The 12,780-nt window shown below is 44.4% G+C and overlaps 1 protein-coding gene across 2 annotated transcripts in view; it reads left to right on the plus strand.

The window, feature by feature from the left end:
* Positions 1 to 5,894: 5,894 nt before the first annotated feature.
* Positions 5,895 to 12,780, plus strand: part of LOC132815831 (extended synaptotagmin-2-A-like) — a 219,472-nt gene continuing 212,586 nt past the window's right edge. Inside the window, exon 1 of one of the 2 annotated variants that reach the window (XM_060825118.1) lies at positions 5,895 to 6,402. In XM_060825118.1, the coding sequence (XP_060681101.1) occupies positions 6,076 to 6,402 (327 nt within the window). In that variant the 5' untranslated portion in view covers positions 5,895 to 6,075. The remainder of the gene's footprint in view (positions 6,403 to 12,780) is intronic. The other variant, XM_060825119.1, reaches the window with a different exon arrangement.

The raw sequence follows: 12,780 nt of genomic DNA on the forward strand, positions 1-12,780 counted from the left end.
CCACACACTAAATCACATTCAATCCTTCCCTTTCTCTCATTACAGGAGAGGACAGCCACAATAGAGCAGAAAAGGCCCAGGGAGGGGTGCCCATCCTGAGAGCTAGCAAGTGCTCAAAGCACCCAGATGTGGTCTCATCTGCACCTTGTATAGTTGCACTACGAATTCCCTACTCTTATGTTCCAACTCCCTTGAATTAAGGGCCAAGACCAGGCATCTGCTTAGCCATAGGTTGGACCCTATAGTGTTAACAATTGGGGACTTAGTCCAGATGCACAGGGAGGAACAGGAGCAGCAGATCTGTATGTTGGAGGCAATGGCCTTCATTGCCCAGAAGCACCTGGCTGTGTTATAAATCATGCAACTGTCTGGCATCCTCCATGCTCAAGTTGGCAGCTGTCATGGAGAGCCAGGTCCAGCACACGTCTGCACTCCATCATCCCTGTCAGTGATCCTCAGGACCGAAGACAGAGCAATAGGTAGATGGCGAACCCGGCAAGAACTCCAGGTGCCCCTTCCATACAAGGAGATAATATGGTACGAGGGGCACTCAGCTGGAGGAGGTGAGGTGTTTAACCATCCATAATCACTCTTAATTCGTAACTTGAATTGCCTAGCAAGAAACTCGTCACAGAGCTAAGCAAAGATGGAGCTCTCAACATTGAGATGGACTCACTGCCACACGTCTCCCTTTCACCCCTATAAAATCCTGCTCAAACCCCTATAAAATTCTGGCATTGAGTACATGAATTAAAAGGCATTCTGCTACTATTTATACAACTGGTTGACATTATATGTGCAATTTTAACATAGAAGCATTTATTTAGAAGCATTAACCTTAATTGTTTATTTGCAAACTAGGGAGAGATTAGTCTCTCTTAAAAGCAATAGCAAGTTGTTATTTGGAAATAACTTTTATTTCACCTTGTTGTCTTTCTTCAGAGGGTCAATTCAATTCCTTCATGCTCCTTCCTGATGATACTTCTCATAGTGTTCATTAATTTTTGGCCTGAATTTGAATGTGCCTGTTGATCTCCAAAAACACCATTTGCTCTCTTGATTTTAAGTTTTCATCAGCATGGCTGTCGAATATTTCCATTTCTCCACGGACATTTGTATTACCTTCTTTCAATTGTTTCATAAGTTACATCATGGTGACTTCTCACTCCGAATAACTGAACAAGTCAAGGTTAATGGTTTTGCAATTGTCTAAATGACAGTTTTGTTTCCAACTGTGGTTGGACATATTCCTTTATGTTTTATTACATGACCTCCTAATTTGAACTGTTCTTTCCCCATGCCATTGGTCAGTTGTCATGTCCAAACGCAGGACACATTGTCTTCTTGTAGCCAACTGGAAAGCAACCACACTCATTGTCAGCTGATTGACAGCAATGTACCATTCAAATCAAGCATCCCTTGTCTTATTACCACCATTTTTTTCGACTGATAAACAAATTGTTGAAAGATGTTCTTAATTTTGTGTGATATTTGTATGCCAGAACTCAATGTTCCACTACTGTCCTTTTCTAAGATGATTTATTGCCTCAGTTGTTGCATTAAGCAAACTTGAATGAAAACAATAAATTCCTATGAAGGACCTTGTGGCTAAACAGAAGCAAAATCATTACTTATAGAATCATAGTCAAACAGCACTGAAACAGACCCTTAGATCTAACTAGTCCATGCCAGCCATGTTCCTAAACTACATTAATCTGCATTTGGCCCATATCTCTCCAAACATGTCTTATTCATGTACTTATCCAAATGTCTTTCAAATGTTATAACAGTACTTACATCCACCACTTCCTCTGGCAGTTCATTCCACAAACTAACCACTTTCTACGTAAAAAGGTTGCCTTTTTTGTCCCTTTTAAATCTTTCTCCTCTCACCTTAAAAATATGTACCCTGGTTTTGAATTCCTCCACTATTGTGAAAAGACCTTTGCTATTCACCTTATCTATGCCACTTGTAATATTCTAAACCTCTATAAGATCACCTCTCCAACCTCATTTGCCCCAGTGAAAATTGTCCCAGCCTAAACCCTCCCACTCACGGCAACAGCCCAGTAAATCTCCTTTAAACCCTCTCCAGATCACCGCTCCTATATCAGGTTCATTAGTGTGTGATATTTAAAATATGTTCTACTTACAAATTTACAGAGCATTAAATCCTGAATTTTGGGAGAACCCATTATTATGAAGTTGCCTCATGCTGTGATGATCCAAATTAGAAACAAAACAACAAATGACAAAAGCAGAATACTGCAGATGCTAGAGATCTTAAATAAAAACAGAAAATACTGGAAATACGCAGCTGGTCTGGCAGTATTTGTGGATGAAGAAACAGAATTAATGCTTTCATGTCAATGATTTACCCTTCCCTTACCATGGCATCTTTTCATGAAAATTCAGGAAATATTGCACCAGTCCTTTACCTCATCCCTTCTCATACTAAAGATCCCAAAGACTCCTTCCATTGATTTGAATTCTTTCAAATTAGTATATTGTATTCAAAGCTCACATTGTTATTCCTTTTACACTGGGGATACCAAAGGCAGATTGGGTGATCACTGAATGGAATACCTCCATTCAGTCTGCAAGCATCACCCTGAGCTTCCAGTTCCCTGTCATTTTAATTCTCCATCTTTCTCCTTCTGTAACATTTTTGTGTTCAGTATCGCTCAAAGACTAACATTACATCTTGATACTTAATAGACTATTGGAGTCAAAATTAAATTCAACAATTTTAGACCATAAATTTTGCCACCATTTTGTATTTTTCTCTTGTTTGCTTTTACTTTCTCTCTTTTTGCTTCCTTTTATTTCGGGACAGCAGCCATTCATTATCATGGGATTCACACCTTCTGTTTCTCTATAATATCTCATAATCACACCCTTGCACAATGCACTCTTTTGTATTTTAATCTTCCTTGCCACCCATGAAACCACACAGCTTTCACTTTGTTCTTTCCCCCCCATCTCCACATTTTATTTCTTACATTCCCACTTTTGATGGAAAGTGACAGCCATGAAACATTGACTTAAGTTTTCTTTTACCATAGTTGCTGTCAATCTTCTGAATATTTACAGAATTTTCTGTTTTTATTTTGACTACAGAAAAATATCAATGTTAGCTACAAAATCTACCGCACACTTCCCTGTGGTGGCTTCAGAAGACTCGAGGAACCCTGAGTAATGTTGCACATTGATGATGACTTTTTTGACTCAGTTTCCTCATACTCAACTTTCTGTAAGGACTGTACTCCAGATTCCCAGTTTCTCTGGCTGGATCCCATCAGTTTAGATGATACAACTTCCTATTCTCAGGCTTCAACTGTATTTTCCTTTCTCCACAACTGAGGGTTCCCTTCAACATGATTGAAAAAGCCCTCCAGTGTTACTGATCTATTTCACAAGCTTCTATTTTCATCTCTTCCTCTCTTTCCCAGAGGTACAATAGGCTTCCCCTTGTGGTCAACTCACATTGTCACAATGTCTGTAGATTAAAGATCCATATACATGGGCACCTGCATAGGCCTCAGCTATGCCCGTCTCTTTGTCAGATACGTGGAACATTCCATCTTCCGTAGCTACGCCAGCATCATTCCCCACCTTTTCCTCTGTGACACTGATGACTGTATCAGCACCACCTCGTGCTCCCACGAGTTGGTTGAATAGATCATCAACTTCACTAACACCTTTCATCCTGAACTCAAATTCATCTGGACCACATCTTCCTCCCCTTCCTGGACCTCTCTATCTCCGTCTTCAGTGACCGATGAACCACAGCCATCTACTACAAACCCACTGAATCCCACAGGTACCTGGACTAAACTTCTCCCACCCTGCCTCATGTAAAAATGGCATCCCTTATTCCCAATTCCTCCACCGCCGCCACATCTGTTCCCAGGATGAACAATTCCACCATAGAAAATCCCAGATGGCCTCCTTCTTCAAAGTCTGCAATTTCCCCTCCCACGTGGTCTACGATTTGCTCCAGTGAATCTCTTCCATTTCCTGCACTTCTGCCCTTGAACTCCACCACTCCCAACATAACAAGGACAGATCCCCTTTGGTCCTCACTTTCCACCCCACCACTTTCGTATACATTGTACCATCCTCCGCCACTTCCACTACCTACACCACTAGGGATATATTTCCCTCCCCACCCCTATTAGCGTTTTGGAGAAACCATTGCCTTGTGACACCCTTGTCAGATCTACCCCCCACCCCCACCAGCCCACATTTCACTCCCGGCACTTCCACCCAAGGCCCCAAATGATCCTTCCACATCTGAAATTTACCTGTGCTTCCACAAATGTCATCTACTGTATCCGTTGCACTCAATGTGGTCTCCTCTAAATCAGGGAGACAGAACGCCAACTTATGGATCATTTCAGAGAACATCTCTGGGACACGCACACTGCGGCTGAACACTTCAACTCGCCTTCCCACTCCACCAAGGGCATGCAGGTCCTGGGCCTCCTCCATCGCCAAACCCTAATCACTTGACAGCTGGAGGAAGAATGTCTCATCTTCTGCTTTGGGACCCTGCAACCACATGGGATTAATATGGATTTAAACAGTTTCCTCATTTCCCCTTCCTCTGCCTTATCCCACGCCTCCAACTTGGCACTACCCTCTTGACCTGTCCATTGTCTTTCCCATTTTTCTTCACCACCCTCCTCTCCAACCTATTACCTTCTCTCCCACCTTCATCTACCCATTGCATTCTCAGCTACCTTCCTCCAGCCCCACCCCTCTCCCATTTATCTCTCAGAACCTCACCCCCACCCCCCTCTGGCCAATATGCCTGATTCCTAATGAAGACTTTTTCCTGAAATGTTAATTCACCTCCTCGGATGCTGCCTGACTTGCTGTGCCTTTCCAGCACCACACTCTTGACTCTGATCTCCAGCATCTGTAGTCTTCACTTTCTCCCTTTGTGGGTATAGTGCCAATCAAATAGGCTGCTTTGTCCTGGATGGTACAAGCTTATTGAGTGTTGTAGGAGTTGCACCCACCTTGGCAAATGGGGAGAATTTCATCACATTTCTAATTCATGCCTCATAGGTGATGGACAGGCTTTGGAGAGTAAGGCATTGAGTTATTCCACACAGTATTCCTAACTGAAAATGTGTTGCTGGAAAAACACAGCAGGTCAGGCAGCATCCAAGGAGCAGGAGAATCGACATTTTGGGCATGAGCCCTTCTTCAGCTGAAAAAGGGCTCATGCCCGAAACGTCGATTCTCCTGCTCCTTGGATGCTGCCTAACCTGCTGCGCTTTTCCATTAACACATTTTCAGTCTGATCTCCAGCATCTGCAGTCCTCACTTCCTCCTCACAGTATTCCTAGCCCCTGACCTGCTCTTGTGGCCATTGTGTTTTTGTGGCAAGTTCAGCTGAGTCTCTGGTCAATGACGACTCCCAAGCTGTTGTTAGTGGGGGATTCATTGATGATACCATCATTGAATGTCAAAGTGTGGTAGTTCAATTGTGTCTTATTGGTGATGGTCATTGCCTGGCATTTGTGTAGTGTAAATGTTACTTGCCTCTTGTCAGCCCAAGCCTGGATATTGTCCAGATCTTGTTGTATTTGAACATGACCTGCTTAAGGCATTCATTTAAAAGTTATTGTTTAGGACTCTTACAGAGGAAGGGGCTTTGAAGGGCACCAACCTGATGATGCAACCCAGTCAAGAAATAAAATCCTCCAACTCTGATTGGACAATCCCTGGCCTTAACCCCGCCTCGGATTTTGAAAGTCAGGGTGTGGGACATAAGGCGGCGGCGGCGGCCGTGTTGTGACGTGATTGGATGACGTAATTACGCAGACGGGGCGGGGACGTAACGTCGGGATCGCGGTCCCTGGGCGGAGACTGACGCCGAGGAGGAGAATGGGGCTGGGAGAAGCGAGGGATTGGGATCGGGGCGGGGACAGGGCTGGCACTGATTGAAAGGAGGAGCGCGGTAAGAGGTTGCAGCGAAAGCTTAGGAATAGCCGAGGTGGTGTGATCACCTCCCGAGTTCAGTCCGGAGGGAGAAGCCTGCTGACTAGGCCCCGAGAGGAGATGGAAGATCAAACGGCCGCGGGCGACGGCGGGCGGAGAGCCAGCCTGATCGAGGAGCCGCCGCCGCCACCACCGCCGATGATCAGCGTGGACGTCGTCGGGGTCCTGCTGCAGTTCTCCAAGACTTTTGTCATCGTCTTCCCGGTGTACGTGCTCGGCTACCTGGGTCTGAGCTTCAGCTGGGTCCTCATCGGGCTGCTCGTCTTCTTCTGGTGGCGGAGGAACCGGGGCAACAAGCGCTCGCGGCTGTTCCAGGCGCTGGCGTTCCTGGAGCACGAAGGCAAACCCCTGCAGGAGAACATCCAGAGCACCGACCTCCCGGCCTGGGTGGGTATACACGGAGCCTCCTCCCTCTCTCTGCACCGGCCCCGGTTTGCTAACAATCTTTCTCTTTCCTGATGCTCGTCATTTCATCCAAACAGTGTCCTCCCAACACCCGCTCCACTGATCTTTACTTAGCAATTGAAATATAGTCCGTTTGCGATTCATTATTATAAGGTTTAAAAAACCATTACACTTTTTTTTTCTGGAGTTCGCGATTCAGGTTTTCATAGCGAGTTGGTTTGAATCCTGTAAGTTAGTGAGTTTTTTTTTTCTCAGCCGTGTTGCTGTATTAATTCTCCCGATAGTAACGTGGACTGGCCGGGGGCCAAGTCAAGAGGAACGCCTGTGGCACAGGGTTGGCATTGTGTCTGACACCTGTTCAGTGTTTTACTGTCTGTTCCTGGTTCAATCCAGCTGCTTCCTCCTTTAATCCCGTGTCTAGATACCCAGATTTCATTTTCATTGTAAAACTGACAACATGCAACACTCGCTCTCCATGCTCATGCTTTATAGTTATTTTGTAATCAAACTTGTTCAGAGATGTTATTACGCACCTCTGGTACAAGAGTGATTTGCACCCGGCCCTCTCGATTCAGAGATAGGAACACTACCACCGTAGCGCAAGAGTCCTAACAAATATCCGGCACGTTTTAATGCTTTACCCTGCGAGTCACAGTTGCTTCCGGGGGGTGGGTACTTGGTATCGCAAAAGTTGAATATTTTACTTAGATAGCAGGGTGCTTTCCAGTTATTAGCTATTAAATAATGTTGAAAATGTGTGAAAAGGTTTTATTGGACTGTTACTTTTTCCCTTTGACGTTTCACATTCTTGTCCTAAATGATGAACATCTGGAAACTGAGAGCTTCAGTGGTAGATGGAACTTTACATTTTACTGGTTTTCAGCTTCTTTGAGCCAGTTTGGTTGCAGAAAATTCTTTTAGTTGTGCAACAAAAGTTGATGCTGTGAAGTGTTGTCCCATGATGCAATTGCATAGCTATGATTTGTATTTGTAATGTTTGTAAAGATCCAGTATAGTCATTGAGTCACAGATGGACAGGAGGGAAACAGACCCTTTGGTCCAACTTTCCCATGCCAGCCAAATATCCTAAACTAATCTCGTCCTATTTGCCAGCACTTAGCCCATATCCCTCAATCCTTCCTATTCATATACTTATCCAGATGCCTTTTAAATGTTGTAATTGTACCAGCCTCCTCCACTTCCTCTGTCAGCTCATTTCACACACGCATCACACACACCATGAAAATGTTGCCCCTCAGGTCCGTTTTATATTTTTCTCCTCTCATTCTGAACCTATGCCCTCTAGTTCTGGAGTCCCCTGTTCCAGGGAAAAGAACCTTGTCTATTTACCCTGTCCATGCCCCTCATAATTTTATAAACCTCAACCTCTGATGTTCCAGGGAAAACAACCCCAGCCTATTCAACCTTTCCCTCCACATCCTTCACCCTGGCAACATCCTTATAAATCTTTACTGAAGGAGAAAGTGAGGACCTGCAGATGCTGGAGATCAGAGCTTAAAAATGTGTTTCTGGAAAAGTGCAGCAGGGCAGGCAGCATGAAAGGAACAGGAGAATCGACATTTCGGGCATAAGCCCTTCTTCAGGAAATCTTTTCTGAACCCTTTCAAGTTTTGCAACTTCCCTCCGGTAGGAGGGAGACCAGAATTTCACAATATTCCCAAAGTGACCTAACCAATGTCCTGTACAGCCACATCATGACATTCCAACTTCTAAACTCAGTGCACTGTCCAACAAAGGAAAGCATACCAAATGTATTCTTCACTAGCCTATCTACTTGTACCTTCACTTTAAAGGAACTATAAACTTACACTGTAAGGTCTATTTGTTCAGAAACACTCAGTAGGAGCTTAACCATTAAGTGTATAAATCCTGCTCTGATTTGCTTTTATGAAATAAAGCACTCACATTTACCTAAATTAAACTCAATCTGCCACTCCTCAGCCTATTGGCCTATCTGATCAAGATTCCGTTGTACTCTGAGATAACCTTTGCTGTCCACTACACATCCAGTTTTGATGTCCTTGGCAAATTTACCAACTATACCTCCAATATTCACATTCAAATCATTGATATAAATAATGAAAAGCAGTGTATAATTTAAATAACAATGCAGGACTTACACTTTAGTTGTTTCCTTGGATTCATGCAAACTTGCTGGTATACCTGTTTTGCATGTCTTGTTTTCTGAGTTTTGGCTATGGTAGTGCTACAAAACACCATTGTGTAAAGCAGTAATGTTGTCAACATAATGGAATTACAGGACCCAATAGGGGTTGTGGTGGTATAGATACAAAGCCTGGACAGAAAGCAGTGATACAGCGGTTGTACAGATTGAGGGAAACAGTCTGAGTTGATTAGAGCAAAGAAATGTCGATTCTCCTGCTCCTCCGATGCTGCCTAACATGCTGTGCTTTTCCAGCACCATACTCTCAATCCTAATCTCCAGCATCTGCAGTCTTCGCTTTCACCCAGCAAATGGTATTAGGCTCACTGCTGTTTTAACATATATTAATGACCTAGACTCGCACATACAAAACACAGTTTCCGCCATGACCAGGGCTCCAAGCCCTCTGTTTCTTCCTCTCCTGACGTCCCCAACAGTATCCTTCCACCGACACTCTCATTCGTTTGGTCCTCACACTTAACAATTTCTCCTTCGAATCCTCCCACTTCCTCCAGACCAAAGGGGTAGCCATGGGCACACGAATGGGCCCCAGCTATACCCATCTCTTTGTTGGTTGTAGAACAGTCAATCTTCCATAATTACACTGGCACCACTCCCCCACCTCTTCCTCCGCTACATTGATGACTGCATTAACGCCGCCTTGTGCTCCCGCGAGGAAGTTGAGCAATTCATCAACTTCACCAACACACTCCACCCTAACCTTAAATTTACCTGGACCTTCTCTGACACCTCCCTCCCCTTCCTGGACCTCTTCATTTCCATTAATGACGACCGAAGTTGACATTGACATTTTTTACAAACCCACCGACTCTCACAGCTACCTGGATTACACTTCTTCCCACCTGCCTCCTGCAAAAATGCCATCCAGTATTCCTAATTCCTCCTCCGTATCTGCTCCCAGGAGGATCAGTTCCACCACAGAACACACCAGAGACCGCAATTTCCTTCCCCACGTGGTTAAAGTCCCCTCCAATGCATCTCGTCCACATCCTGCACCTTCCCACCCCTCCAACTGTAACAAGGACAGAACGCCCCTAGTGCTCACCTTCCACCCTACCAACCTTCGCATAAACCAAATCATCCGCCGACATTTCTGCCACCTCCAAACAGACCCCATCACCAGGGATATATTTTCCTCCCCACCCTCAAGTCCACGCTCCTCGACAACCCACCCTCCCATCCTGGCACCTTCCCCTACCACTGCAGGAATTACAAAAACCTGCACCCTCCCCTCCATCCAAGGCCCTAAAGGAGCCTTCCACATCCAAAGTTTTACCTGCACACCCACCAGTATCATTTATTGTATTCGTTGCTCCTGATGCGGTCTCCTCTACATTGGGGAGACTGGACGCCTCCTAGCAGAGCGCTTTAGGGAACTTCTCCGGGACACCCGCACCAATCAACCACACCGCCCTGTGGTCCAACATTTCAACTCCCCCTCCCACTCTGCTGAGGACATGGAGGTCCTGGGCGTCCTTCACCGCCGCTCCCTCACCACCAGACGCCTGGAGGAAGAATGCCTCATCTTCTGCCTCAGAACACTTCAACCCGAGGGCATCAATGTGGACTTCAACAGCTTCCTCATTTCCCCTTCCCCCACCTCACCCCAGTTCCAAACTTCCAGCTCAGCACTGTCCCCATGACTTGTCCTTCCTGCTTATCTTCTTTTCCACCTATCCACTCCACTCTCCTCCTTGACCTACCATCTTCATCCCCTCCCCCACTCACCAATTGTACTCTATGCTACTTTCTCCCCACCCCCACTCTCCTTTCATTTATCTCTACACCCTTCAGGCTCTCTGCCTGTATTCCTGATGAAGGGCTTTTGCCCGAAATGTCGATTTTACTGTTCCTTGGATGCTGCCTGAACTGCTGTGCTTTTCCAGCACCTCTGTAATCTGGTTTCCAGCATCCAGTAATTGTTTTTACCCTATGTTTGCAGGTGATCCAAACTTGAATTTAGAAAGATGTGATCACAATTAAACAAAGAGTGACTACCTTTGCATGAAGGTCACATTTGACAGCATGTGTCTTTAAGGTGTCCTAGCGAAACTAGGCAGTGGGAAGCGGGGACAAAAATCTTCACTGGTTGCACTCTCACTGAAATCCAAGGCAAATAGTTTCTTAGTAATCGGTCATCTCAAAATCAGGGCATCAGTGCATTAATTCCTCAGCATATCCTTGACCTACATAAGTGACCCTTTCTCTGCCATGAGTTCAGAAATGGGAATGCTGATTTCAGTTTTTAGCACAGCTAATGACTCTGTAGATACTGGAGCAATTCTTGTGCACATGCAACCAGACCCGGATAATATCCAGGCTTTGGTTACCAAGTGGCAGGTACCAAACAATAATCTACTCTAATAAGAGAATCTAACTATTGTCCGTTGACATTCAATAACATTACCAATGTTGAATCCCTACTGGCAACGTCCTGCTGGTAACTGTTGGCAGAACCTGAACTGACCTTGATGTGTAAATACTGTCGCTCCAAGAGCCAGTTAGGCTAGAAACCCTATAGTGAACCCTCCTGGCTCCCCAAAGCTAGTCCATCATCGAGAAGGCACAAGTTAAGAATCTGCTGGAATGCACCCCACTTGCCCGGATTGGTGCAGCTCTAATAATGAAGAAACTTGTTACGATTCAAGACAAAGAACCTACTTGATCGACACCGCATCCACAAATATTCAGTCCTTCCACCATCAATGTATGGTAGCAGCAGTGTGTAACATCTTTCAAAGTTGCAAACGTTGTCATCCTGAAGGACGAGCAGCAAATACATGGAACATGACCGCCTGCAAGCTCCCCTGTAAGCCTCTCATCATCTTGACTGGGATCCATATCAGTGTTCTTTCGGTGTTGCTTCATCAAAACCCGAGAACTCTCCCTAACGACACTTTGGAACTGCCAGCAGTGGTTTAAAAAAGTAGCTTAAATCACTTCCTAAAGGGCAACTAGGGCTGGGCAATAAATTTGACCTCTGCCATTGAAACCCACATCCCATGAATGAATAAAAAAAAGTAATTTAGGGGAATATCAAATTCTGAAATGGGAAGACAGTGCAGATGAAATGTATTACTGAGGAATGTGGAGTGATTCATTTTGTTAAGAAGAATGAGAATAGATAAAAATAATGGAATATGTTGAAAAGGATTGTATGGACAGAATGAAATGGGACTTCACTTGGGCAAACAATTGAAGATGGCAGATGAGTTGAGAAAATGTTGTCAAGTGGAATAGTCTTTTATGTTTATAACCAGAGGTACAGAATGCAACAACAAGAAATTGATGTAAAACCTATGCAACTCATGACTATTGTGGCTAACTTTGAACACCCACTGTAGGAAACAACCTTGAGAGAGTATGGTAGGGGATTACTAAAATAATACCAGTGATATTGGCATAGTTACCTGTAAAAATTGGGGAAGCTGTGTTGTTCTCCAAGGACCAAGAAACTACAAGTTGGTAGAATGGTTTCAGCTTCATGAAGGATCTGGTTGTAAGTAAGGAGATGCCACGCCTTTTGAGGTTAGTGGAAACGGATTTCGTAAAAGATTTTCAAGAATGAATCAGATGAGAACTTGTAACTGGAAGTTTTGTAGGGCTATGTAGGAAAGGCTAAGGATTGGGACAAATCCGGTTTTTTGAGTAATTAGCATCGAAAATAAACGCAACACAGTGATACCTTTTTAGGTCAGAGTGCTGTTTTCTCTAATAAACTTTTTTCTCTACACAGAAATTTAAGTTTTACGTCTGCAAGGTTTGGTGATCTATAGATCCAAATTAACACATGCACAGAAATGCCACTGCATTGGATGATTTAGTTGGAGTCTTACAAAATGGAAACAGATTGTTTAGTCCCACTTTTCCATGCTGATCAAGTTGACCAAATTAAACTAGTCGTATTCGCCTGCATTTGGTCCATGTCCCTCTAAACCTTTCCTATTTGTGTACCTGTCCAAATGTCTTTTAAATGTTGGAACTGATCTGCATCTACCACTTCCTCTAGCAGTTCATTCCATACGTGAACCACCCCTGTATGAAGATATTGCCCTTCAGGTCCCTTTTTAAACTTTTCTCCTCTCTCCTTACCAGTATGCCCCCTAGTTTTGAACTCATCCACCCGAGGGAAAAGCCCTTTGCTATTCACTACC

The sequence above is a fragment of the Hemiscyllium ocellatum genome, chromosome 5, assembly GCF_020745735.1.
Source record: "Hemiscyllium ocellatum isolate sHemOce1 chromosome 5, sHemOce1.pat.X.cur, whole genome shotgun sequence".
NCBI lineage: Eukaryota > Metazoa > Chordata > Chondrichthyes > Orectolobiformes > Hemiscylliidae > Hemiscyllium > Hemiscyllium ocellatum.